Source organism: Acomys minous, assembly GCF_964271855.1.
Source record: "Acomys minous genome assembly, chromosome: 6".
Taxonomy (NCBI): domain Eukaryota; kingdom Metazoa; phylum Chordata; class Mammalia; order Rodentia; family Muridae; genus Acomys; species Acomys minous.
The window spans coordinates 93,196,329-93,224,219 of NC_140487.1; the positions used below are offsets into that span (position 1 = coordinate 93,196,329).

The 27,891-nt window shown below is 50.1% G+C and overlaps 2 protein-coding genes across 9 annotated transcripts in view; both read left to right on the top strand.

Annotated features, from left to right (window-relative positions):
- The window catches only part of MKNK1 (MAPK interacting serine/threonine kinase 1), a 41,299-nt gene extending 25,096 nt beyond the window's left edge, over window positions 1-16,203 (top strand). For 4 of the 7 annotated variants that reach the window (XM_084786621.1, XM_084786622.1, XM_084786623.1 and 1 more), the window contains 8 exons: window positions 684-757; window positions 2,581-2,685; window positions 6,372-6,427; window positions 9,511-9,606; window positions 11,236-11,430; window positions 12,064-12,228; window positions 13,283-13,326; window positions 14,772-16,065. In XM_084786621.1, coding sequence (XP_084642747.1) covers window positions 684-757; window positions 2,581-2,685; window positions 6,372-6,427; window positions 9,511-9,606; window positions 11,236-11,430; window positions 12,064-12,228; window positions 13,283-13,326; window positions 14,772-15,006 — 970 coding nt within the window. In that variant the 3' untranslated portion in view covers window positions 15,007-16,065. Of the gene's footprint in view, window positions 1-683; window positions 758-2,580; window positions 2,686-6,371; window positions 6,428-9,510; window positions 9,607-11,235; window positions 11,431-12,063; window positions 12,229-13,282; window positions 13,327-14,771; window positions 16,066-16,103 lie in introns of those variants that run through there. The other 3 variants (XM_084786625.1, XM_084786626.1, XM_084786627.1) reach the window with 3 other exon arrangements.
- Window positions 16,204-21,948: 5,745 nt separating this feature from the next.
- Window positions 21,949-25,498, top strand: KNCN (kinocilin; the record flags this gene model as incomplete). 2 transcript variants are annotated; one of them, XM_084786674.1, is made up of 4 exons in its annotated part: window positions 21,949-22,102; window positions 23,106-23,174; window positions 24,213-24,314; window positions 25,091-25,498. In XM_084786674.1, the coding sequence occupies 4 exons, from the start codon at window positions 21,949-21,951 to the stop codon at window positions 25,168-25,170; spliced, it is 405 nt and encodes a 134-aa protein (XP_084642800.1). In that variant the 3' UTR covers window positions 25,171-25,498. The 2 variants fall into 2 exon arrangements, with proteins under 2 accessions (XP_084642800.1, XP_084642801.1); XM_084786675.1 differs by having other exon boundaries at window positions 24,243-24,314.
- Window positions 25,499-27,891: the final 2,393 nt, after the last annotated feature.

Sequence of the window (27,891 nt, forward strand, 5' to 3'; positions counted from 1 at the left end):
CTACGTTTATTTCGATCTTCTATAGGAAAAAAAAAAGCCCCCAACACCTCCAGTATCCAAGCCGGTGGCTTCCCCACTGAGTTACATGACGACCTTGTTGGCAGAGCACTGCAATGCTCGGGCAGAGAGAGAGTGCTCACCGGGGAAGGCCACAAGTGCTACGGTGGCCAGGAACGCGGCGGTTTCATTAAGCAGCGCTTAGCAGTTAGGGTCTAGCGGTGCCCACGTTAGGCCCCAAGTCTATTTGACAGATGTTTCCATTTTCTCCAGGCAATGTAAATACTGCCTCGTGATTTATGGGCAAGAGGGAGGGCAAGTAATTATTTGCTGCTTGCCTCCAGGACACACACCTACTATTCAGTGTTATTAGCCGCAATTGCTTCCAGTCGGCTGCAGATTTTATTCAGTTTAATGTGACCAGGACTTTTTATAACTCTACCTAGTGGGTTTTAGGGTTGGGGTTTGACAGCCCAGACTTGGTGAAAACACCAGAGACTAAACATTATGGAAAGATAAGGTGACCTGAATCTTGCTAACACCGTTGGCTGCTTCTCAAACATGAGTCCTTAATAAGCATTCTGATTCCAAGTCGATGTCTGCCCGCTGCAGCCACTGTATATTTGTCCGTTGGATATTTGTGAGTGGACTTTAGCATCTAATGCTCCCCCTCTTCTCTCTTTAAGGAATATTTTGGAGCTGATTGAATTCTTCGAAGATGATACACGGTTTTACTTGGTCTTTGAGAAACTGCAAGGAGGTACGTCTTGTTGAGTATGTGTTTGGACTTCGGATTAAGACCCAGAGTGGGTGCTCATCCATCATGAATCCCAGAGACTTCTAAAGCGAGTCAAGCTAATAAAAAGGATGAAGGACTTAGCAACTGCCCTTGGTTTGCGAGAAGGGAGGCCGGAGGGAAGGATGATAATTAGCATTTTGCAGAGCTTAGAATGTCACCTGTGTGGGTCGTCTAAAAATGCCTTTTCATTATAATAGGAATCATACATAGATATTGCCAGTGGTCAATTTATCGGTCCCCTGTTTTGACACATTCACTATTTAACTAAATTAATTATGAGGTGGAAGCGTCGGCTTACACTGTGAAGTCTAGAAAGGCTAAACAGAGGAGAGGAGGGCCCGTTGTTTGGAACACAGACTCGGGGTACGGCGAAGGACAAGAACACGCCACCCTTCTGGTAGAAGGAAGATGCCTTTTCAGCCACCACACTGCCATCACTGGAATGCACATTTAAGTTGCTCTTTTGTCATGGTGAAAGCAAACAAAAAACAAAAAACAAAACCAACACCTTCCCTCCCCTTTGCTCACCCAGCCCTAGGACTCATTTGCAAGGTGGAGGTTACAAGAATGTGTGGGGCTGAGTAGACAGCTACATAGAGGAGCTGAAGTCACACTTATCAGCCACCGTGACCTCGGAAACCTTAGTTAGCCTTTTCCAGATGGTATTCACATTAGTAAAATGGAGCTATTGGTAGCACCTGCCTCACGGTGCGGTGCGGCTGTGAAGACAGAAAGAGACGGTGCTTGAGAAGCAGTTAGCACCAGGCTGATAGGCACAAAGGGTTCCATAAGTGCTGGCTGTTGGTATCATTAAAACAACTGACTGTGCTTAGGGACACCTGGGAAGTGTATTAAATACTATTCTCTGCCTTGGTTTTTAAGTAAACTTATAAACAACAGACGTACAACAAGACAAAAACCATAAAAAGTAAGCATGAGCCATTTTTTTAGGACCCAAGAATGACACCTTCAGCCCAGAAATACTGGCTTCCAGTAGTTGAGTATAGGCTGTGAATTACATGTTAAGAAAACTGGGTGCAGCTAGGATCCTCTTACGCCATCACTTAGGGTGTTACTCAAGTGAGGCCAGACCATGGGGTAAAGGGGACATGGGTGGGCTCGACTGCCCATCCCCCAGCAGTTGGACCACAGTCCTGTGGAAAGAAAGTGTGCACAAACTCTGAAGGTGGATTTACTGGACAAAAGTCATGGCTCCACCACTTGCTGGCCTGTGAGGTTAGGCAAGTTGCTTAACCATTTTCGACAGAAGTTGCCCATTCATAAAAGGAGGGTAATTCTTCTATAAATGTTGTGCATCTGTGGTAAGATAGTGTATTTGAAGAGGATTGAACATAGAGGTCTTGGCACATAGTAAATATTCAATAAATGTTAATCATTGCCAACAAAATTAACGATAGCATGTAAAAGAATACTTAGGAGGAAAAGCGATCCTGTGTTTTCAGTGTCCCCACTCCAGGACTTTACTTATACAGTGGGGGTGGGAAATTTACACTGGAGGGCCTGTCTGTGTTCGTCTCAGGAGGAAATGTCTCTAAGCCCCCCACAGCCCTGTGTTTTCATTTTTAGTTTCAGAAACCAGACCAGCCCCTGTGGCATTAGAATCCTTTTGCCTTGTATATAATTCTTCTGCATCTGAACTTGTCACACGCAGGCGTAGAGAGTAGCAATGAGGAAGCCTGTGTCCCTTACCTCAAACTTGTCCTTTAAGAAGTTGTACTTACAGAGCCTACAAAGCCATTCTTTTTTGTCCCTCTGCTCCCCAGGCTCCATCCTAGCACACATCCAGAAGCGGAAGCACTTCCATGAGCTAGAAGCCAGCAGAGTGGTGCGGGATGTTGCCACTGCCCTTGACTTCCTGCATACTAAAGGTGATCCAAGCCTCTGCTTTAGGTGGGCAGGTTGGGCTGGCCAGACTCTGGGTACCAAGGCAGAGGGCACAGTTCTGGCAGGGAACCTGTCCAAGAGGTGGTACATCTGGCACCTCATGATGCAAACTTGTCCGCCTAGAAAGGGGAGGTGGTGTGACTCCAAGGCTTCACTGCAGATGGTGGGGCATGGCAGAGTGACAAGATAGAGAGAGGTATGGGGGGCGGGGAATAAGGGGTTAAAAGACTGGATTTCACAGTGCCCAAAGCATCTGTGACTTTGTGTACTGTGGCTCTATGTAGGTAATGTTTTTTTTTTTCTTTCTTAAAACCCACTTGATTTTCAATTATGCATGTATGAGTCTGTGTAGTGGTATATGCAAGTGGAATGCCCAAAAAGGCCAGAAGCATCAGATCCCCCCTCTCCCCCCGAGCTAGATTTATAGGTGGTTATGAGCTAGCTGCCTGATATGGATGCTGGGTGCCAAACTTGTGTCCTCTGGAAGAATGATTAACACTCTTAACCATGTCGCCATCTCTCCATCCCCTCCTTCTCTTTACAAATAGTATAAATTCACAAATCCATTCCCATTTTTAGCATTATTCCTCATCTTTTTTCTTTTTTTCTTGTTTTTCGAGACAAGATTTCTCTGTATAACCCTGGCTGTCTTGGACTCATGCCGTAGACTAAGCTGGCCTCGAACTCACAGAGACCTACCTGCCTCTGCCTCCCACGTGCTGGGATTATAGGCGTGCGCCACCACAGCCTGCTCCTCCTCCTCTTTTGAAGGATATCACCTGTATCTCTTTCACAATGGCCTGATAGAGTTAGGTAGTCTTTTAATTTTAATTTAAGAACTTCTGTAGTGAATTAAATCTTTTTGCATAAGTCTGTTGGTCTATTACATACATTTTTTAAAGATTTATTTATTATTTATACAGTATTTTGCATGCATGTCAGCCAGCAGGCCAGAAAAGGGTACCAGAACTCATTATAGATGGTTGTGAGCCACCATGTGGTTGCTGGGAATTGAACTCATGACCTTTGGAAGAACAGCCAGTGCTCTTAACCTCTGAGCCATCTGTCCAGACCTACTTTTTTTTTTTAATGCCACAGAAAACTGAGTTACCTTCTTGTAACCCTCTTGTGTTCTTTCGGTGGTAGCACCCACCCACCCTGTGGCGTTACAGCAAGAATTAGGAGAGATGACAGTGTCCTCCAGGGTCGCTAACACATTATACTTGTTGACTGTATCTTCTGTATGTCTTATGACCATACATGTGCATACATGTCAGAAACTATACACATGTATAGTGATAGGGTGCTTGTGCACAGTTCTTGTCATGTATAAGTGTATATATACAGTATGTACAAAAGATTCACACAGCTACATACACAAGTTCATATATAATAAAAGCTTAGAGCAGTGCCATACCTATGTATATACACATGTATTATATTCTATATATAACACATATTATATATGGGCTATAATTATATATATATATATGTAACCTTTGGCATAGAGTAGTCCTCTGTTAAATGTTACTTCTTCTACCCTCTCCCACTAGACATAAGAGTTTTTATTTCTAAAACTACTTTCCTTGAAGTAAAGTGTTCTGCCTGCTTTGGGCTGGGGAACGGAGGTAGAGTGAATAATTTGTGAGTTAGCTCCACTCCCTACACAGCTGTGGCTGTACGTGCCTAGACCCAGCCGTAGGCGTGACATACATGCATCCCACTCAGTGTCAGGCACATAGCAAGCACATCCAGGTGTGGCAGGTGAGCAGAGGTTCAGGCTCATGGACTCCTCCCGGTTCCTCGGTGGCTGACAGTGGTCTGCAGACTGCTGGTGTCCATGCTGGGGCCCTGACCCTGCACCTGGCCTGAAAATCCCTAGAAGGGGGTGTCTGTACTTTGCACAGCATGATGAATGGAAGCGGTTCTGTTTCTGAAAGCTGGGATGCATGCAGGTAACACCTGCCTGACAAAGATTTACAACTGCTCCCCAAGCTGCCTCTCTGTAGATTGCAAAACTGGGTCACGCTTTTCACAGGAGCCATACCTTGGAGGAGGGGTAAAGGCAGTTTTATTTTATTTATTTATTTATTTATTTATTTATTTACAAAAACCGCACTGAAGGGGCTGGAGGCCAGTGGTGTCTTAGGAGTCCTGAAGTGCCTGTTACCATGTAGCTGGCCCCCTGCCCATGTGACTAGAAGTTGGAGGGGATGAAAAACGATTTCCAGCTGAACTTGGCTGTTTTCTAAATAACTTCACGCCTGGAAGATGAATTGGGCAAGAATGGGTCAGCCCCGAAACAAGTTCACTACGTTTAAATACTGGACACGGGGCAGCTTAACCTCAGGGAAATGGAGCTCGAAGGCTGGCGCGCTCGCTCAGGCAGGCCCATTATTACAGCCCGGCTCCCCGAGTTCTCGGGCTGAGGACCAGGCGGGCCACGGGCACCTATTTGGAGAGTAAGGCTTCCTGTGCGGCCCGTGATCTTCTGTGGGAGCACTTGCCATAATGGAAAATATCCTTCACTTTTAGTGCAATGAGCCTGACTCAAATTGTGCAGGCCCGGGCAGAGTGGCTCTGGGTTCTCATTCAATTAGGGGGCTGATGAAGTTACTTAGGCTGCCGGAGCTCAGCTGTTCCTTCTCTACTGAAGTGACTTCAGAAAGCTGGGCCTGTTGCTAGGGAACCGGAGAGCTGCCGAGAAGTTGATCCAGGGAGTTGCAGTTGCAGTGGGTGCAGGTTCACTTTCCCCACTGCTCTGTATCTTCCTTCAGTTGCTTGTTCGGGCTTCCAGGCCCTGCGCTGTGGTGCTGTGTGTGCTGTGGGGGCAGGGGCGGGGAGGGAAGAACTCTGCTCTGTGTCAGAACACCATGGCCTCATCTGACAGCTCTGTCCCTTTCTGTGGTGAGGAAGAAGATGCTTTCCCCCCCCCCCCCAGGTACCTTCTTGGCCGTTCCAGCAAAAATCAACCCCCGCATGGGTCAACTGCCATCTGCAGGTCCCTACAGGAGTCTGTCCCAAACACTGCGGTGCTTTCCCTAAAGAGCAGTGCGCTCAGCTAAAGCTCTGCTGCAGGCAGGGTGGCCACAAACATGCCTGCCATGAGGAGGATGTAAGAAGAGCCTAGAAGCCTTGGGAGAGCTGCAGACTAACGCTTGGTCCTCTGAGTACTCCAGGAGTCACATTGGAGGAATCTTTCTCCAAAACCAGTTACATGAGAAGAAATGGGGGGAGAGCCATCCAGGCCCCCCCCCCCCAGATGCCCTCAAACAAGGCACTAATTATCTCTGCATCCACTCTCCCAAGCCCTGACGTTTGCAGGGCCAGTCTGCTCTGCTTTGTGTCAGGTGGCACAGTACCAGGTCTCAAATTCTCGGTTGTCTCTGCCTCTGCGGTGCTGCAAGTGGGCTGGCTGGGATTCATTTAGTGCTTCTTATCCCTGCCAGACTTCTGAAGCCTCCACTTCAAAAGAGCTTGCAGAATCAACGGGTGCTTCCGGCTTGTGTCTCTGGTTACCACTGCCTCCTGCAGCTCGTTGGTTTTTTAATGTACCATAATTGGGAATTAATCTGCGAACAACAGCATTTGGAAAAAAAATTAATTGTGTGTGGAATGTCTGATAATTATGTGCATACGTTAACCCCTTCTTTGCCGCTGGTCACTCCAGGCATTGCTCACCGGGATCTGAAGCCAGAAAACATACTGTGTGAATCTCCAGAAAAGGTACGTAGGGCTTGGTTTGAGGTGTCACAGTTCATGTTGATCAGGAGTACCTCCCTACCTCCATGCAGGAGTCAGGCGTTCCTCTGTCCACGTAGCAAGTGCAGCTGACTACGTACACCTGAGAGTGTTGTGCCTAATGTGTAATGTTCCCACATTCCAGCCAGATGTAATCCCAGCTCTCAGGAGGCTGAAACAGGAGTTCAAAGCTGAACCATGAGTTCAAAGCCAGCCTCGGCTACAGAGTAAGACCCTGTCTGAAAAAAAAAAATTCCAGGTAGTTAGTAGCCCTTGTGCCTTTTTGATCTGATCATCTGTATGACTGGCTTCAGCCTGCAAGCTTGTAAAGTATGTGAGCCGCGCACAGCGTCATTACTGTTTCCTGTCACAGTGCTTCAGAGCAGTTGGTGTGAGTCAGAGACAACCCAAAAATGTTCTTTTATACGGCTATGCCCCTGCCCATAAATGCTAGTTGTGGTATGGTATTATGCCAGATGGTGACCACTATTAGAAGTGATAATTAGGGAGCAAGTTCTTGATAAGAGTTTGTTTCTATTCCTAGCTCCAAAGGTGTTCATTAAAAGTAAAACATTAATGCTTGTGTTGAACAGTGTAACCTGTGTAAACATTACCATAGCCCATCTACTGATAAATGGAAGTCATTGCATTGCCTTAGGAGTATATGGATTTAACAAATTCTATGTTAGAAGAGGTTGATGGAGGCCGGGCAGTGGTGGCGCACGCCTTTAATCCCAGCAATCAGGAGGCAGAGGCAGGTGGATCGCTGTGAGTTTGAGGCCAGCCTGGTCTACAAAGCAAGTCCAGGACAACCAGAGTTGTTACACAGAGAAACCCTGTCTCAAGAAAGCAAGAAGAAGAACAAGAAGAAGAAGAAGTTGATGGTACCAGTAGCCCACATGCACAGCTCATGTGTGTGCGTGCACATACTTATGCAAGAGCAATGTGTCTTGGTGCAGAATCCTTAGCTCATAGGTACGGAGCAGCTGGAAGAGACTGTGTGAGCAAGTCCACCACACACAGTTCTTGGCGGGGATGTTAATGTATTACCTCAAGCAAAACGTTGTGACCTCTGCTGGTTGAGGTAATGCACATCTTTAATCCCAGCACTCGGGAGGCAGAGGCAGGCAAGATTTCTGTGAGATCAAGGATAGCCTGGCCCTACACAGTGAGTTCCAGAACAGCCAGAACTACATAGAACCTGTCTCAAGAAACAAAGACTTTGTGACTGTGCCTTCCTGTCAATGGTTTTGGCATACACCTTCATAATGCATCATTATTACGATCATTAATAATTATTACAGTTAACATTTCAAGTATTCACATTGTACCAGGCACTTAAGCTTATTTAGTATTTCTAAAACATCTTAAGATAGACACCACTATTATCTTCATTTTATAAATGAGGAAACTGGCACTTAGAGAGGTTTGAAAAATCCTTACACAAAGTCATCCAGTGGCACATGGAAAGGCCTAGATGAACACTAAGGTAACCAGGCCCTAGAGCCCTATGTGCTCAGAACTTGCCATTACTGCCTCTGACTTACAAGGTGTTCTCAGGTCCTGTGTTTAGTTTGTTCTCCATGGTACATCCTTATTGCCCCTTTTTATGGTTGAAAAAAAAAATCTAAATTTTAAGAGAGGCTAAATGTCAAAAGGCATTATCAAGAAACTTAAAGACTAACTTAACTAATAGGAGAACACATTTGAAAGTAATCTATCTGATAAGGGTTTAATGACCAAAATATATAAAGGCCTCCTAAAACTTGGCAACAGAGCAGCAACTCAGTTCTGAAATGGTCAAAAGGCCTGAATAGACTTTCCTCAAAGAAGATTGGCAGATGGCTAGCAAGCTCATGAAAAGATGTTCTGCATCCTTGTTAGAGAGCTGCAGATCAAAGCAACAGTGAGACACTACTGTACTCCTACTTTTTTTTTTTCAATAGAAAATGATTCATGATGGTGAGGGTGTGAGTAAGTTGGAATCTTCATACATTGCTGGGGCTGCGAAGTGTGGGAAATGGTTTGGCAGACCCTCCAAAGGTTAAGCGTAGATACATCATCTGAGGCACTTCTCTGAGGTATGTGCTCAAAACTGAAAGGTGAGACAGGACCAGTTATTTGTGTGCTAATCTATATAACAGTATTATTTATACTAGCCACCGTGGAAACAAGCCCGTGTCCATCAATAGAATGGATAAACAAAATGTGATCTCTACAAACAATGGAATATTACTCAGCCCTAAAACAGAATGAAGTTCTGATACCTGCTCTAACATACATGAATCTTGAAAACATTTTTGCCAGGACTGCAGATAAGGCGAGAGTACTAGCCTAGCATGCACAGGCCTGGGGTTCCACTCCCAGTACTTGCCAAAACAACAACAGTAAAAACATTTATGCCGAGTGAAAGGAGCTATATATACAAACATTAATGTTCCAATTACGTCAAATATCTAAAACAGACCAATTAGTCAAGGCAGAAGTAGGCTAGAGTTGCCTGAGCTGGGGGCCAAAAATGAGCTGTCATTGCTAGAGTTTAGTCCCCACTTGGAGGGATGGAAGAGTTTTGGAAACTGATGGTGGTAATGGTGTATATTATTGGTGACGCTAGGCTGGTCATACATTTAAGAATTGCTAAAACGGGGAGGTGTGGTGACACCTTTAATTTCAGCACTCAAGAAACAAGCAGGTGGATGTCTGTGAGTCTGAGACCAGCCTTCCTGGCCGTCCTGGAACTCACTCTGTAGATCAGGCTGGCCTCAAACGCAGAGATCCACCTGCCTCTCCTTCCTGAGTGCCGAGATTGAAGGTGTGTGCCACCAGCACCTGGCTAGGTCACGGCGATCTTAACGCCATCTAGTTCAGCCTCTTCTCCCCTAGGAAATTAAGAGTGTGGAGAAGAGAAGAGCTGGGAGTCAGTCCTCAGGTGCCTAGCTAACCCAAGGACAGGAAATATGGCCTGGTAGACAGAGCAGTTGCCATTGACAACCAAGCCTCTGTTTGCCCTGCTGCTGTCCCCACTAGCCCCAGCTTCTTAGGACAAGCCCTTCTGTCTTCCTTTGCAGGTGTCTCCAGTGAAAATCTGTGACTTTGACTTGGGCAGTGGGGTGAAACTGAACAACTCCTGCACCCCTATAACCACCCCAGAGCTGACCACTCCAGTAAGTATGGCCTAGCACCTTCTGCCCCTGCTACTGTGTGTGTGGAGTGTCTGAATCTATGACACCCAGACCAGAGGGATAGGAAAGGAAATCCCCTGTCACACCTCTCAGGCCTGAGTGGTCCTTTGCCTCTCAAACGCAATCCCACCCAGATGCTAATGAAACTGCCATGGGAGGTTTCATTTGGGGTGGGTCCCCTCTGCCAAAGGAGAGCCATCGACTCCTCAGATACAGGCTGCATCCTGACTCTTGTCCCAGTGAAAACAGACACTGCACAGCCTGCCCTGTTATCCCCACTGAAGTCAGCGCATCCCCCTTGCGGTAGAGGATAGGAGCAACCATCCCACGGCTCACGCTGTGGGAAAACTGAGGTCCCAGCCCAATGCACAGAGGATCGCTTGGCCTATTGCTTCTCCTCCTCCTTCATATTTCACATTTCACATTTCATACGCTGGCTCTGGGAGCGGCTCCTGCAGAAGACGTGTCCCCACACATATTTAAGACTGTAATTAGGATGGTTCTTTTGAGGTTTGCATGCTTCATCAGTGAATTTTCCTAATAGCCTTTTAAAAAAAAAACTTGTCTTTAAATATGCTTAAATCATGTCTTATTCTGAGCGACATTATTAAAAATGTTTCTATATCAGCATCCAACATATAGTGTTCCCTTCTTCTCAAACTCATTACCTCTAATTGCCAGTAACAACAAAAATACTCTCTGTTCTTGAGGGCACTCACCATCTTCTAATCAAATTAGTTAGGAGAGGCGGGTAGAAGAGTGGGTAGGAGCTGGTGAGCCTGGAATAATAAGGGAGACGTAAAACACATGTGTTTTATCTTTCTCAACAGTCTTCTGTGCAAGGACCAGGGGGTCATGGCCCAAGACTGCCAAGGCTCTGACGCCATTGTCCATCCTGAACCTTATCTTTCTAAAGGGCAGGGAGATTGGACATTTTATCGGAGTTCTTCAAGACTCAATGGCCTCTGATTTTTTTTAAGATTTATTTATTTAGTATTATGTATACAGTGCTCTGCCTACATGTACACCTGCAGTCCAGAAGACAGCATCTGATCACATTATAGATGGTCATGAGCCACCATGTGGTTGCTGGGAATTGAACTCAGAACCACTGGAAGAGCAGACAGTGCTCTTAACCGCTGAGCCATCTTTAACAGCCCAGCCTCAGAATTTTAAAGCATTAGGTTTCCTTCCTCTGAGCTAGTGGGGAGCTGGGCAAGAGTCACTTTAAACACTCCCTGCAGGATGGAGGCATATCTCCACAGATCGCCTCCCGTGCCATTCTTGGCATTTAAGCGTATGCACACAGGGTCTGCTTATAGACAGGGAAGTAGGGAGGCACTCCTGGGATTCCTTAACTGGGCACCCAGAGAAGGACCCAAGAAGGGAACCTGGAGTTGGCCATGAGAGCCATAGAGGATGATGCCTCAGCTGAAATTTCTATTTGTGTCTGAGTACTGGTGAGCCCTGCCCCTTTCCTGAGAACTTCTGTCTGTGACTTCATCCCTCCATCTTCCTGCTTGAGTTACGTCCTGCACTTGGCCATCTGCTCACCCATGAATTCACCCTCTCTCTTTGCCATCTCCCCTCCCCCATGCCCTTATCCTACAGTGCGGCTCTGCAGAGTATATGGCACCTGAGGTGGTGGAGGTCTTTAGGGACGAGGCCACTTTCTATGACAAGCGCTGTGACCTGTGGAGCCTGGGTGTGGTCCTCTACATCATGCTGAGTGGCTACCCCCCCTTTGTAGGTCACTGTGGGGCTGACTGTGGCTGGGACCGGGGAGAGGTGTGCAGGGTGTGCCAGGTAAGTGCTGCCCGGGCCTCCCACTGGGCATGGGTGGGGGTCGGCGTGTTTGTGGGGTACCAGACAGCTTTAGGATAGGAGACTGTCCTAAGTCTTGGAGGAGTTTTTTGGTACCCTCTTCTGGTAGGGAAGCCAGAGGTAAAATGGAGATAGACATTCAGGCAGCTGGCATTTTGGGGGAGGGTTGTTGAGAAAAGCGGACATGAACAATACCTGGCGGGGGGGGGCAGGGGGGGCAGGAGACAAGGCCTGCAGGCAGGATGAGCACAGACCCAGACACGGAGGCACAGCAGAGGAGGAGAGGGGCTGCATGCTGGCTGTGGCAGGAGGACAGGGGCTGCATGCTGGCCGTGGGAGGATGTTGCCAGGAGCCAGGAGTTGGGCTTTGTTCCATGGATGCTAATTCACACATCACCTCTCCTGTCCGACATGTAGCATAGCCGAGTTGGCCTTCCAACATCATTGAGTATTACTGGGGGATGAGGGAGATTTAGGGAGGAGGCTCTGCTTGTGATATTCTCAAACGATGAGCAACACTTCTAGCAGAGTTGGAACCAGGGTTACAAGATCAGTGGCAGCATATCCTGCCCATCCCTGGCCAGCGTGACCGCAGAAGGAACTCTCTTTGGCTAGAACAAGCTATTCGAAAGCATCCAAGAAGGCAAATACGAGTTTCCCGACAAGGACTGGGCTCACATCTCCAACGAGGCCAAAGACCTCATCTCTAAGCTCCTGGTTCGAGATGCAAAGCAGAGACTCAGCGCGGCCCAAGTTCTGCAGCACCCGTGGGTACAAGGGGTGAGTGACCACAGGCTGGGTGGCCTACAGGAGGTGTCGCAAGGAAACTCTCATCCCAGACAGTGTGACTGCCCCCAAGCTGAGTCTAGGTGGGACAGCAGCTTCAGTCACCGTATGGCAGAAGGAATTGACTCCTGGCTTAGCACTCTGACATGCCAAAGATTTGCCTCTAGCCTTGGCCACAGACCAAACCCCTAGAGCCCTGTGAGGATTTGACACATGGATCCCTGTTATCAGAGACACACATCCTAGGAAGCAGTCTGGAGTTGCCATTCAGGGTCTATGATGTAATATGTTACTAGCTAAGAGCACCCAGAGGGAAGCAAGGTCCAACAGCCTATGTGGCTGCCTTAGGGTCATGTGATTCTCCTTGCAGTTGGGAGTTAGGGTTCAGGAGCCTCAAGGGCAAGTGGTGGTATTTTCCATAAGTTCAGGAGCCACTATAGTCCTCACTATAAAACTTTAAATCCTTCATGGCCAGTCACAATACCTGAGCTTTTCCCCTCTGAGAAGACTAGGTGTCCATGCTCTCTAACCAGCCTCCATTGCCCCAACACTGGAAGGAGGCAAGCATTGTTAGTCCAGAGAGATGTCAGAGTGGCTCAGTAGCTGACTCCCATCCACTGCGTGTCAGAGCCACGTAGACAGAGAGGAACAAGGCCCAGGACTGTCTTCGCGCTCCAGTGGAGAGAGGTAGACCTTGTAGAACAGTATGACGGATACCGGGAAAGGGCAGGGGACACAAAGGAACAAGGACTCTGCTTGAAATGGGGTGTGAGGTTGGCAAGGAAAGTGACCTTTGAACTGAGCCTTTGAGAGTGATTAAGACTTTAACAGGAAAAGGGAAAGAGGGGGCTGTCTGCCCAGGCAGCTGTGACGTCAGAGGACACCTTCCTTACTCTCTGTCTTCGGAAGATCTGACCCTGCAGCAGGCATAGCCAAGTCCCCTGCTGGGCCAAGCACCTGTAGTAACCTGCCCCTCTGCTGGCCTGGGTGGGGGAAGCTCTTGGAAGGTGGGGGCAGCATTACCCACAATCTGTCCTTCCCATTCTAGCAAGCTCCAGAAAGGGGACTCCCCACGCCGCAAGTCCTCCAGAGGTAAATGCTTTGATCTCACCCACTGCTCTCTCACCTTGGCCTTCCTTTCCCTCAAGGCCTCAGCTATGTGTGGGACATGGGCCCATCTTCAGCCTGTGATGCCCTCTCCAGAGAGCTCTCTGGCCACTTGCCCTCAGTCCTCTCACTGATCTCCACACAGAATGCCTCTCTCTCTCTCTCTCTGAGCTTCAGCTCAAGCCCTCTTTGCAGGAAAACCCCTGTTTTCCACTCACTTGAATGTGACTGTGAAGCACCATTTATACCCCATGGGTGGCCCTTATCTGTGGGTCATTCTCGCTGGAAGGTCCTGCTCCCAGCATTGGTAAAAGGAGAGGCCGCGTTCAGGGCCACTATTAAAGCAGAGGGACAGGTTGTCACGTATACTGTTAGGCACACAGGAGTAACAATGGCCTCTCTGTCTTAAATGCTTACCACATGTCCAACGTGACACTAAAGGCATTTCACACACAGCCGTGTGTTGCTCAAAGACCAGGGTCCATCCTGAAAAGTGTACTGAGAGAAACGCAGTTCACTGGAGTGGAGGGTAAAGCATCAACAAGGCCCTGGCTTCAGTCCCCTGCCATAAAAACAGAAAAGAGAAAAGAAATACAATTCCATCATGTGCAATCATCAGAGATGACACTGGGTGGTGCAATCACGTGCTACACATCAGCAACTGAAATAAATGCCATGCAGCAGATGACTGCACTCTATCCGTAGTCTTCACAGCAAACTTAGCCTTCCAGAATCCACTTCAGAGATGGGAAGGTAAGAATCAGTGGCCTCAGGTTAACATAGCCGCTGCAGATCAGCTCCTACCAAGCTCTGCCCATAGGGATAGAGTAGGCTGGACGGGAACCCCCTTGGGGACCAGCCTCATGCAAACCCATGTTCAGCATCCATGGGGCTCTGAAGCACCGCAGCTCTCAGAAGGAACTGCCCAGAAGAATCTCCCTCTGTCCACCCAGGCTGCCGTTCCCACCTGACTGAAGCTGTTGCAGATGCCTGCAAGTCCAAACCCCAGGCCCCTCTTAGATGATCATTCAACAGACTCAAAGTGCCTGGCAGGTGCCGGCCCAGGCTGGGCTCAGGGAGCACAGATAAACATAGCACAAACCCCACACCAGAGCCCCTGCCTACACGGGGCAAAGGAGGCAAGTGCAGCGCCTTAGCTTGGGAAGAGCTGGGACAACGGTAGAGCCTGGAGGTGGGTCCTCTGAGAAAGGACCATTTGCCCTGACTGTCCAGCCCGTGAGGCTCACAGGCCTTTCTCGTCTTAGTCAAGCAAGGTTCTAAGCCAGAAGCAGCTGCTTTGCAGAGAGCAGCATGACCCAGGAAAAGCTGCTGGGTTGTGGGACCTGGCAGCGAGTAGGTACATCCCAGAGCCTTCCTGGCTGACCTCAGTCCTGCTGCCCTCTTCTCCATGCCTTTCCTGGCCCCTACAGAAACAGCAGCACCATGGACTTGACCCTCTTCGCAGCTGAGGCCATTGCCCTTAACCGCCAGCTGTCCCAGCATGAGGAGAACGAACTGGCTGAGGAACATGAGGCCCTAGCTGAGGGCCTCTGCTCCGTGAAGCTGTCCCCTCCATCCAAGTCTCGCCTGGCGCGAAGGCGAGCCCAGGCCCAGGCTGGACGGAGCACAGATGCAAACCCGTGTTCAACACCTGCGGGCCTCTGAACCATTGCAGGCGCACCTTGTAGGCCTGTCAAGGTGGTGCTCCCTGGAAACCTGTGAGGTCAAAGGGTGTAGCAGGCAGAGGGCCTGCCCTGCAGCCCCAGGCAGGTCTTTTCCATCCACAAAAGGCTCCCTGGGTTCCCACCCATCCCCCATTTCCCTTGGGTCCTTAGAGGAGAAAGCTTTTTCCAAAGGGGTTGTCTTTGAAAAGGAAAGCAATCACTTGTCACTTTGCATAATCGCCTGCAGCAGGAATGTCTCTTCGCCCAGGCTCCAACCGCTCCCGGTGTGCAGATCCCAGATCCAGCTCGAGGTGGGGGCTGCCGGGGCTCAGCCTTCAGGGAGCTAGCTTCCAGGAGCTGACAGAGGCTGCCAACACACATGCCTCTTCTCTCCCTGCACTGTCACCTTCTTCTGGCGATCCTCCCACCTTCCTCTGTCCTACAGACGTCCTCTCTGCCTGTCCTCTCCCTGGCTGAGCAAAGCCATCCCCTCAATTCGGGAAGGGCAGGGAGCCAGAGCAGTCTTCCAGTCTATAGCACGGAGAAGCGCATAATCTTTCTTTGCCGTGACCGAAACGTGTTCCTCATTTATCATCCTTTTCCATGTTAGGGATTGCTGCTAAAGTCAGTATTATTTCTCTTTTTAAAAAGATGTTTGCTTTTAAACTGTGTTCTTCCCGCAGTCACAGAACTTCACACTCCCACTGCAAGCCCCTGGCTTTCCCCAGGCAGGGTATCCATGCACTTGGCTTTTAATGCTTTCTTCCCAACTGATTTTAAGCTGTTACTATGATGAAAACTGTAAAGGCAGTGTCTTCGGGTCTGTTGCTGCCTACTCCCTGCACATTTGTGGAGAGAGGCGCTTACCCAGGGCAGTTAGACTGCTGTGACTGAGGTAGAGCCCCACTGCCCCAGACATGAAAGCACAGCCATTGTCTGATAAGCTGTGGAGTCACATAAAGAAAACAGATTTGCATATGTGACACACAACATTAGTCAACCACAATCACCAATGTCCTCTCATAACTTGTGCTTGTTTTAATAAATAATTTAAAATCCTGCCTGTGGCAGCCTTGGTGGTCCTTTCTTCAACTGCAGACCTGAAGAGGATGCAGGCCTCCGGATGGGGGCTGAGCCTGGTGAGGCTGAGGGAAGGAGTTCCCTCATTGGATCCGCAAGGTGAGATGGAGACTTTTGCTGTTCTGTTTGTAGTTGGGGAAATAAAATTCACCAAACACCACTTCTACAATAGACAACTCTGCTTTTTAGGGGCTGCGAATCAAGAAGAGGCTGCAGCAGGGTCAGTAGCCACCCCACAAGTAGATTTCAAAAGGAGCTCTAATAGGTGCTCCTGTGCCTACCCCACAAGGCCTAAAGCCTTAGTCTGCCTTTATTGGGGACCTGATGAATGCCCAGGACTGCACTTATCCTACCAGAGTTGATGACAAAGAGAAATGGTGCCTTCCACCCATAGCCACACTAGAGAGAGCTGGGTGGGAAGGAAAGGGCCTTTATAACTTCCCAAGATGACAAAAGGGAATCTGGCTGGGTGTGGTGGCGCACGCCTTTAATCCCAGCAGCACTTGGGAGGCAGAGGCAGGTGATCGCTGTGAGTTCGAGACCAGCCTGGTCTACAGAATGAGTCCAGGACAGCCAAGGCTACACAGAGAAACCCTGTCTGAAAGGAAAAAACAAGAGGGAATCTGGGGTCAGAGCTCAGGTCATGGGCTACCGGCTTATCCTATAGCATGACCGTCTGCATAGTGGTGGCATGCTTGATGGGCCTCCCTTTACATCCCTTCATTCCCCCCCCCCCCCCGAAATGAGGCCAGCTAGAAAAGCAGACTGACAGAACGGCCCAAAGGTCCCCAGCCCCTGGGCATCCAGAACTAGAAACTGAATAGTCTGTGGACTTGAACACTAGCCTGGCCAGTCCTCCAACAAGAAGGTGTCTTCAGGTGCTTCCCAGGTCAAATACGCCCCACCACCACCCTCAATCTTGCTGCAGTCCAAGACCCCAGACTCTCATCCTTTTGGCCTTTGCTCAAGCTCTGCCCTCCCACCAACCCCCCCACCCCACTGGCCTACATGCTAAGGTGCCTCCCTTGAAAAGCTGTTTAAATGATTCTATGCCAGCTTTGGTTTTGCTAGCAATTATAGTAGGTCCATTCCATGGAGTTAACAGGCATTTTATTTGCACAGCTGTCCTATGGGTACATGCTATTATTTTATCCCCACTGGACATGAAAAAAAAGGCAGAGAGCTGGAAAGCTAGGAATGAATGGTGGGACTTAAATTCCTTCCCATGAGGCTTGGGGCCCAAAGCCTTGCTGCTTTGTCCCAAGTGCCAGCTCAGCCACTCACAGACTTTGTTTCCCTGACAAATTACTGAGGAGTTTGTTTCCTAGCACTAAATGAGGAGGATGGTGTTTAGCTCACCACGCTGTAAAAACTACAGAGTAATGAAGGTGAAGGGTCATGCTGGTCCAGGTGCATCCAGTAGGTAGTTCATCATCTTTGATTATCTTGGCTCTGCCTACCCTGTCTCCTGAGTGAGATTAGTAAAACTTCAGCACCAGGTTGGAAACAAGCTGTCCTCTTCCTTGCCCAGGGAGCCCCCTGTGCGGTATGCAGATTGAGCTGACTTTGAGATGAGCCAGGCCTCTGCACCACCACCTTATCTTGGTTGGCTGCTCTGCCCACCACTCTGTCCTGGGATCCCTGTCAGAGGGGCAGCGTGGTGCCAGGTGGTGTCTGTTATTAGAAACCTGAGGTCCTGGGTTCTAGTCCTGCCTGTACCACCATTCACTAGGCTACTACTTGGATTTCCTAGCTCTGCTGGACAAAGACAGGTATGGTGGGTGCTCTGAGGGAGCTCTGGGATGGCAGAGCCTTGTCCAGACATTGAAACTTGGGAGGGATGGTAAAAACCAGTTTTCCAGCTCCCGGAATCACACTGGGCTGGAGTCTCCAGAGAGCCAGCTTCAAGCATCTGACAGGCTGTCAGGATTCTGTCAGGATTCGTGCCTCTCTGTCCTATCCAGTTCCTCTGGCAGCCCCTCCACCTTGGAAGGAGAGAGCTGGTCCCAGCCCCCTAGAGTGCCTCAGACCACAGGCCTCATTTCTCAAATCCAGCTAGAGGACATTGGTCTAGGTCCAACAGTAGTTTCAACTGGACCCTGGGAGCTCCAGCCATAGGATGATCAAGTCTTTGGGCTTCCACATGTCCGCCTTGAACCCTGGGACCTCTTCTCCCTCCTGGTCCACTGCCCCTTACCAGACCCAGCTCCACAGAGAGCTTATATTGGTCTCATGCCAACTACTCCAGCAGCTTCAGGTCGGGGAAGGACTCTAGGAGCAAGGTCCCCACAAGGCTGACATCCTCGTTTCCATGGTAGCAGTTGCCTTGGAAGCTGCTTCCCTGACTTCAGCTTCTGAACCATCCAAGAAAGCTGCCCGTCCCCCCAAGGGACCAGTGAATTAATCACATTGTTCCAGGGTTCTCACCCTTCATGGAAAATAAGTAGAACCAGACCAAGCTGGGGCTTGTTTGACCACTCTTCCTCCACACACTCAACCCACACTTGGACTTGGCCCTTCTGAGGACAAAAAGCCATAGACAGACCTCTTGCATAGTCAGGTGCCTCCATAGCAGACAAAAGCCAGGCAGCTCTGTAGGCAGACACCTTCTGAGCCTTTACCCCACTGGGAGACAAGAGATTCTATGGTGGGACCTAGTATGTGCCACGGCTCAGTGATGCTCTGAGTCTTATGGCTCCAGGAAAACCCAGGCTCCCATGGGAAGGACTGTGGTATGCGGCTTGGTCTGCTGCAACGCACTGTCCTCCACAGACAGCTTCCTCAAACTCATCTATAACACCAAGTGGATCACTCCGGCATCAGCATGTATTTTCCTCAGGGGTTGTCTAGCCTACACTGAAGAAAGAATGGGAGAGCCTCCCTCTCTGGTGTGTGTGTGTGTGTGTGTGTGCGCGCGCGCGCGTGGCCAGAGGTCAATCTCAGATGTTCCTACTCAGGAGCCATCCATCCTGGAGCTTTGTTTTGTGTTTTATTTTGTTTCTGAAACAAAGTTTCTTGTGGGGACCTGAGACTTACTGGTTTGGATAGGCTGACTGGCCAGTGAACTTCCGGGACCTAACTGTCCGTGCTCTCCACAGCAATGGAATTATAAGTGCACCTTTTAGTGCTTTTTGTTCTGGGAAGCAAACTGAAGTCAGCTTGCGCAACAAGGGCTTTACTCACCGAGCCACCTCCCCAGCGCCTCTACGTCTAAATTTGAATTTGAACTCTGGGTTCTAGAGATCAGACGGTTTGCTTTGGTTTGGTTTGGTTTGGTTTTTCAAGACAAGATTTCTCTTAGCTTCCCTGGACTTGCATTATAGACCAGGCTGGCCTTGAACTCACAGAGATCTGTGGGCCTCTGCCTCCCGAGTGCTGGGATAACAGGCGTGCACTGCCGCACCCGGCTAGATCAGAATGTTCTTAAATCTGGGATTCACAAAGCAAGGCACCCCTGCCTCTGGCTTGCAGTACAGTAACTGGTACAGATGCTTGGGCTAAGACAGAGCACGTGACGAGGTCCAGCCCGGCCCCAGGTGCATTTCGCTGACAGCGTGGGACAGCAACTCTCAGCCTTGGACCTTGAGAGGAGCTAGTACTGGCCCTGCTAACCCTTAGTAATGCCAACACTTAAGGGCGAGTGAGAGGCAAGGCATTGTGAAAGGTGTTGAGGCTCCTGAGGAAACACATTCATGGCCATTTATTTTGATAACTCCTTTTAAAGGTAGCCCTCGGAGATATTTCACAAAGAACAGAGACATGGGGTATAAACTGATGCCAAGTTAGAGGAAAACTCATTTTCATGAGTTTTTATCCTGGAAACGAGATGGTGGTGGAAGGCCTGGCTTCGGGGGCTCCGTCTTTATGAGACCTGAGGGGCCATCCATGCTCTGTGGTCCTACAACCCAGGCTTCCTTCATGGGACCCTGGGACCCTGTGTAGCCCTTCTGCCCCACACTGTACAGCAAGAGACGACTGTTGATGAAGATGGCCTACTTGTCACCCTCCTCCCTGATGCCTCAAGGTGGAGATGCAAGGCCAAACCCAGAGCTCTGCCCTATATCCAGAAGCTTCAGGCGGGACTCTGTGGCCATGGCATTCCGCAGAGCTCACAGTCTCCAGAAAAGGCAGAACAAAGAAGAACAGGGAGCCCTGCGGGTGGTGCGGCAGAGCAGCCCAGGCGTGGTCCTGAAGGCTGCACAGGAAGGGCTGTTTGTGTAGCTCTTGAGGGACAAGGAGAGAGGTTCACCAGACAGCAAGCACCAGGCAGATAGATGTTCAGCAGAGAGAAAGAGCGAGGGGCGTGAGGATGGAGAAGCAGTGGAGGCAGGGGATTTTGAAGCTGGTGGATACTGCAGGCGTGGTAGTAAGAGATTGGCAACGAAAGGGAGGCTGGAGATTTGGAGCGGGGTAATGTGACCTTGGAAGTGTCTTCAGGTCAGAGCAGGGAACAGGACTGTGCTCTAGGACTGGAAATACCCTAATACATATAGTCCAGCAAATGCAATTAATAATGAGGGTTAGAAGCCTGGCATGGTGGCACACACCTGTAATCCCAGGACTCGGGGAGGCAGAGGCAAGTGGATCTCTATGAGTTCGAGGCCAGCCTGGTCTACAAAGCGAGTCCAGGACAGCCAAGGCTACACAGAGAAACCCTGTCTCGAAAATCCAAAAAATAAAATAAAATAAAATAAAAATAAATAATGAGGGTTAGAGCCAAGCTCTAGGAGAGAGGACCAGGGATCAGGACTAGACTTGACTGGGTTACCGCTACTCAGGCTCAGGTTGGTGGGTCCTCCGAACCAGTTGGCAAGGTCAGCCAGGCTGGGTAGAGGTACTGAAGCTGAAAGGTCCCCACCATGTCCCAGCTTCATGACACTTCTCGCCCAGTTCCTCTGTCCAACCCCATCCTACCCAACTGGCTCCTCCCAGCCAGGAATCCCCAGGGGCTTAGTGTTTCCTCCAGTTAGCAGCTAAAATGTGTTATGCCAATGCCCTGAGATGTCTTAAGCTCAAGGCTTTGGCTAAGACCTCTCAGGCCTATCTAAGGCCAGCAGCTGACAGGATGGTGGGAGAGACATGGGAGAGACTGAGAAGAGAGTAGACTTGGAGGATTATTCCCTCCTTCCATGTCTCCAAACAGGGCCCCAGCTGCACCACTAAGCCAAGGGGCATAGTCAGCTTTGAGCATTCGACTCAGGAGTCACCTCACATCCCTACCCTCTGAGTGCCATGGGAGGCCGTAAGCCCAGTCTTCCTGCTCAGGAACCAGCAGTGCAACCTGGCCTGCCTGCCGTTGGACCTTGGGGACGCAAACAGAAGCTCACATTTCAGGCTCGTGAATAACTCATCACCTGCTTGCTGCCTGTACCTCTGGAAAAAAAAAAACCTATGTTCCCTAGGCCTGCCCCTGACCCTGCCTTACATTTCTTTAAACTTTAATTAGGCCCATGCTCCAAGGCGACTGAGCAGGGTCCGCTGAGCTGGCATGAAAGTCTTGAGCAGGAGAACTTGAACCCAGCTTCTTCAGGGCTCCCCCTTCAGGGGGGACCCCATGAGGCAGACCCACCCCCCTAAAACTCTAGCCAAGCTAGAAATGTGGCCAGGCAGGAATCCCAAGAGTGGCCTCTGGCTTCAGAGCCCTTCACAGGAGGAAGAGTAAGCTGGGGTGTGAGGTCAAGCTAGGCCTAGGGGCCCCTGGGAAGCTGTGGGATAAGGTTGCAGATAAACCCCAGAGTTACCAGCCTAGAGACTTACAGCCCGGAAGTTTCCACCCTGGATGTAGTGCTCCAACAAGAAGGCGTCTATCCGAGAAGCCCAAGACTCCCAGGAGGCCTGGAAGCAGTGCCCTGGGTAGGCCTGCATGGACATCCCCATCATCAACCCCAGAGACTTCCGCTGCCTGCAGCTGGCCTGTGTGGCCCTTGGCCTGGTGGCCGGCAGCATCATCATCGGTGTCTCCGTGTCCAAGGCTGCCGCTGCTGTGGGTGGTATCTTTCTTGGTGCTGCTGGGCTTGGTGAGCGGGTATTGGGCTGGGGGTGGGGGGGGGGAGGATTTTTCTGGGAAGCAGGTATCTTGAAGAGGTAAATGAGAGATGGAAGGCAGGGCTGGTCAGTGGGAATTGGTTGAGGAGAGTGAAAGACAAAGTTGTAAATAATGCAAACGCAGAGTGAAGGAAGGAGAGCTGGTCCAGGGCCCCGTTGAGTGTGCTGAGATGAGGGAGGACAGACTTGGGGTCCACACCTTTCTGACTACCTAGTGGGATCTTGTGTTGGTGGCACCATTCATCAGCCTGGTCGGAGTGGGGTGACAGAGGCCTGCAAAACGGAACGTCTGAGACAAAAACCCTTCTCTCCTCCATTATGTCAGGAGCAGTTCTGTCTGTCTGTCTGTCTGTCTGTCTGTCTGTCTGTCTGTCTGTCCTGGCTAGGCTCATTGTTGTAGAATGTCATCTCTCACCCTACTCCCTTGTCCCAAGAGAACCTGGAGCTCTAGGCTGGGGACTCCAGGCACAGCTGCAAACACTGAATGCCAGGATCACTCGCTCCCAGAGTACAGCAGGGCAGGACCCCACCCTGTGACTTCCTGGCCATCAGGTTTGATTGGGAAGGAACAGCAGTGAAGCCTAGAAGGTCACACAAGAGGTCTTGGGAGAGGAGAGAGAAACAGGGGCTCAGTGAGACTGGTGCCAGCTGGCCCAGTTCTAGCCGAATAAGAAGGAAAAGTGAGCAACCTGTTCTTCCCTAAGCAGAATGGAGCAATGAGCCTGCAAACCTGTGGCTGCATAATCTGTAGTCCCTTCCCCAGATAGGCACTGAATCCCCAGCCAGGGCTGAGTGCTGGGGAGACACACACACACACACACACACACACACACACCTCCCATTTACACACCCACAGTCCTGACCCTCTGTACCTGTGCCCTCCTACATCACCCTCATAAACCACCCATCCCAGCCTCCTGCATCTCACACCAATCAGGCCTTCCCCATCACAGCATCCTCTGTGTCCCTCCTCAGGGCTCCTCATCTTCGCCTACCCCTTCCTGAAGGCTCGGTTCAACCTGGACCACATCCTACCTGCTATAGGTGAGCATTTTCCTCCCCCACAGACCCTTTGACAAGAACTGTGCAAACCCTTTGTGTGCAAACCTGTGAGTGACTGTCACTGAATGTGCCCACGTGTGAGACTGCTTCTGGTTGAGTATTGGAGGAGGGAGGGGGAGAAGAGAGAGAGAGAGAGAGAGAGAGAGAGAGAGAGAGAGAGAGAGAGAGAGAGTTGTATGCCATTGTCACCATGGCTACAGAGTAGCAGAATCCAGCCAGTTGCCTGAGCAGACAAGGCTAAACCTCAGGAATCTGTCTCCCTTAAGAGTTTTTCCACTCCCTGAAGTTTCCAAGATCTCCAAATGACACACTTATCCTCAGCCCCGTAAAGACCCTCTACCTCCTCGTAGGTCTCCTGGCCTCTTAGTAGTTCCCACCTTACTTCCACCACCTACACCCAGATTCCCAACACCCTCAGGCCGGGGGGAGCTTCACATACTCCTAGTTCCCTCCTTAAAAACCTACCACCTCTGGCCAGATGTGGTGGCACACGTCTTTAATCCCAGCATTAGGAGGCAGAGGCAGGCTGTCTCTGAGTTTAAGGCCAACCTGCTCTACAGTGCGAGTTCCAGGACAGCCATGGCAACACAGAGAAACCCTGTCTCAAAAACAAAACAAAGCAAAACAAAGCCAGATGTGGTGGCACAAGCCTTTAATCCCCATACTTGGGAGGCAGAGGCAGGCAGATCTCTGTGAGTTTGAGGCCAGCCAGGTCTACAAAGAGTTCCAGAATAGTCAGGGCTATTACACAGAAAAACTCTGGTTTTTTTTTTAACCCTGTCTTGAAAAACCAAAACCAAACCAAAACAAGACAAAATAAAACAACACACACACACACACACACACACAGAACCCACTACCACTTCATTCAAGGACTCATTTCTTCTGCCCCTCTCGAAATTAGCCTAGCTAATGTCACCTAAAGGGACATAGTAGAGCAGGGACAGCCACTGATGGAGATTAGGTAGCAGAAAGAACGTCCTCTCTCAAGGTAGGCTTGATTAGGGAATGACGCAAGAGATGGGAATTTGGGGTGCTTTCCTCCTGCAGGAAACTTGAGAGTCCATCCTAACTCAGGACCAGACCATGGGGAGGGAAGGCCCAGCAACACCAGTAAAGAAGGTACGTGCCTGAAACTCTGGACTCTGTCACCTCTGCTCTCTGACTGGGCAGGCTTGTAGGGAGGGGGTCCCAGCCCAGGGAAGCAGTGAGGTTGGGTCAGCTTCCATATGTGCAACCCTTTCTCATTTGTCTTTAGGGTTTCCTTGTCCTGCCTAGCACGGACACAGAGACAGAGGGCTCCCCTAATTTGCCTTCCCTACTGCTGGGCCTCACACCCTGGTTACTGTCCAAGCTGTTCCTGGTGCTGAAGTCTGGCTCTTGGCACTGATACCTGAAACTAGGCATCTTCTCCCTTCCTGACCCTGTTCTCCACACTGGGAAACCCCAGGGAGGAGTGTCTCCAAGGCAACCCAGCCGCATCTGCTCCCTGTGCTTACTCAGCAAAAGCACCCAGTCCGGATGCAGTTCTAACTGCTTTACATACACTAACAGCTTGGCTCTCACAAACCACAGGCAGGGAGGTGCTACAGTAAACTTCAGTGGTTTTTTTTTTTTTAATATGGGACAACTGAGGCACAGAGACATTACATGACACATCCAAGATCACAGCTAAGGAGGCAGTGGGACCAGCACTGAAACAAGAGCTCCCCAGTCCTGCCCTCCTCACATTGTACTTGGTCCCTGGACTCCTCATCTGTCCCCCAGCTCTACCTTAGGGTCTTGGAGCATTCTGACACCCCCACCCCACTCTCTTTGGGCTCTCTGACCTGACAGCTTAATAATGTCTAGACTCAGCCTCCCCTCTCCCCCACCCCCCGCCCTGCTGTTTCCTCCAGGAGCCCGTAGTGGCCTGTCCACTGTGACCAGAACCCTGGAGAGGCTGAAGGCTGGAGGCCGGACAACTGAAGAAGCATAAGGACCACCCCTTCTCCTGCCCTCCCCTCTTCCCACATTCCTGTGTCAGAGCCCTCCTCCTCCAAGCCAGAAGAGGCAGAGACAGCCCTGGGGTCGCTGGACCCACCTCCTCCTCCAATGAGGCTCTTCCTACCAGATTCCTTCACTCCTGACATCATCGCCAGAGCCACAGGACTCCGGAAGTTTCAGCTTCTTCCCTGGCTCATCACTCCAGACAACATCTCAACTTTGTTCCCTCCTTGATCTCTTGTTGGAATTTGGTCCTGGGCCCCGACGACAGCCAGAGATGGCTATTGTGTCCCAGCCACAGAAGCTGACCACAGGAACCACAGATGGCGGGCGGGGGGCGGGGGGGGCCCTCTAGCTGAGACTGCTGTGTCTATGTCAGGAGCAGAGACAGACCCCTGGTAATGTAACTTTGCAGCTAAGCCCAACGCTGATACTGTTGCAGGCTTTGAGGCCCCCAGCATTTCCTGTTCTTCCCACTCTTCTTTGCAGGAAGAGATCTCCTTGCTCCTTCTAGAAGGCCATCTCAGAATCCCGTAGCTACGTGTCCCCGTTGTCCTATTCTAGCAGCCTGTGTGCCCCTCTCTTTTGGAGCCTCGAGGAAGGTTTGAATTCTTTTTCACAAAATCAGTTGTGTGTGTTTGTTTGTTTTAAGATGGCATCTCACCTTATGTGCCTAATCATGCCTGGCTGAAGTTAGCAATTCTATTTGTTTTCTATTCTAAGTATTGAATCTGTGGTCTTGTAGATGCTAGGCACTCTACTCAGCTATATCCTGAGATCTCACAAGAGCAGTGCTCAAGCCTACCTAATATAATGAATGATGTTTTTCCCCCTAGTCCCTAGCACCGAGCAGGGTGCACAGTCGTTACTCAGCAAATGTAGTGGTTTAAATTAAGTTAAAAAACAAAACAAAACAATGACCCGCTAGGCTTTCCTGGAGAGCTACAGTATGGCATCTCCACAGTAAGGTTTGAGCTAGGGAGGCTCAGGTGCCCATAACCAGGCAGATGGCTGCCCCAACCTCCACATCTGTGCCTCCAGGAACAACAATACTGTTTGATCTCTGCAGACACCTGCTCCTTGTCCTGCTTTGAGGAGAAGACAAGCTAGGAACAGTCTAATTCTTGCAGGACCCAGGCAAATGAGCCCTCCCAGAAGCTTTCTCTGACATTGCCCCAATAGCTCCAAGCTGACCACTTGAGTGGCTCTGGTCTATCTCTCCATGTTAGACATGAAGGCAGAGAGCCAGGCACACAGAAGACATCCAATGGATGTTGGAAAGCAGACCACGTGGGAGAGCCCATCGTGGACAGAGGAGAAAGCTGAGATGTCACAGTATAAAGGACTCATTAGATGCCCCAGAAAAAAAGGGACGGAGTCAAGCCTTGCAACCAGGTCTCCTCTCCTCTGCACAGCCATAGAGCTTGGCTCCCTGCCAGCAGGGGGCCAACACCCACAAGGGGTGGGTTTCACAAACGCTGGCCAGATGTAGAGACTAGTTCCTCCAGCTTTCTCTCCACTGCCCTTTTGTCTGTTCCTTGTTTTCTCTCTTCTTCCTTTTTCTTAGCGCCATCACCACTCAAGCTCTTCCTTGATGGATGAGAAACCCCTTCTCCTCTTCATCAGCAGATTTCCCTCTGTGCTCCAGAGAGATCCCCAAAGGTGGTACGTAGGAATTGGAGCTATAAATCTAAGCTGAGCAGAAGGTGGCTCCCCACTATTTGACCCTCCCAGGCAGGATCTCCCTAAAATAGGATATAGTAAACTTAATGCTTGAGGGGCCAGGCACAGAGAAGCACTTGTGAGCATTAAGGAGTAAATTTTTAAAACAATCACATGAGGGGCTGGAGAGATGGCTCAGTGGTTAAGAGCACTGTCTGCTCTTCCAAAGGACCTGGGTAAAATTCCCAGCACCCACATGGCAGTTCACAACTGTCTGTAACTCCAGTTGGATGGCATCTGACACCTACATACCAATGCACATAAAATAAAACTAAATAAAAATTCTAGAAAAAAAAATAATCACACACAAAAAAGCAAGAACTACATCCCTTGGAGAAGCTGGCAGAGCCTTGACGGGATGGGGAACTGGGGGTTGGGTGTGGGGCTAGCCCTTCCATTCCCCACTTTTCCCTGCCCTGGGCTTTCTGGAACCTCCAATTCCTCCGGCACAGATGGATTTTCAGATGCAACCTTTCCAGTAGCACCCACTCTCCCCAATGGCCCCTGTGAGGCACACCTTCTCTTCTGGCCCTGTGGGAGAAGGGAGGAGGTGGGGCCAAGCTAACCGGAGTTTGATATGTAGTTCTTGGTTACTACTTGAGGAACAACGGAACCTTCCAGTGGCTCAGCATGGGTGCTGGAGTGGACAGTGGGAGTGGGAGCCCTTCCCGGAGTCTATTAAGAAAGGAAACTGGGTCTTTCTAGAACTTGCAATGCCTGGGCCTTGGGCTATGGCTGAGCTACTCTGGAGAATACAGCAGTAAAGCAAAGCTGGGTGAAACTTGGTCTAGGCAGCCCCTTGACCTTACGTCCTTAGTGGGTCTGTCTGGAGTAAAGCTGCTCCACCCAAGGGAAGAGAGATGAGACTCCTGTCTTGGTTCAGGCCTCCAGGGGCTAGAGCAAGAAGCTGGGAGCCTTGGGATCTGAGCGTCCCCATCTGCAAGTGGAGGATGGCTGGGCCGTTCTCACTGGCCCGTGCTCTAAAAAGGAT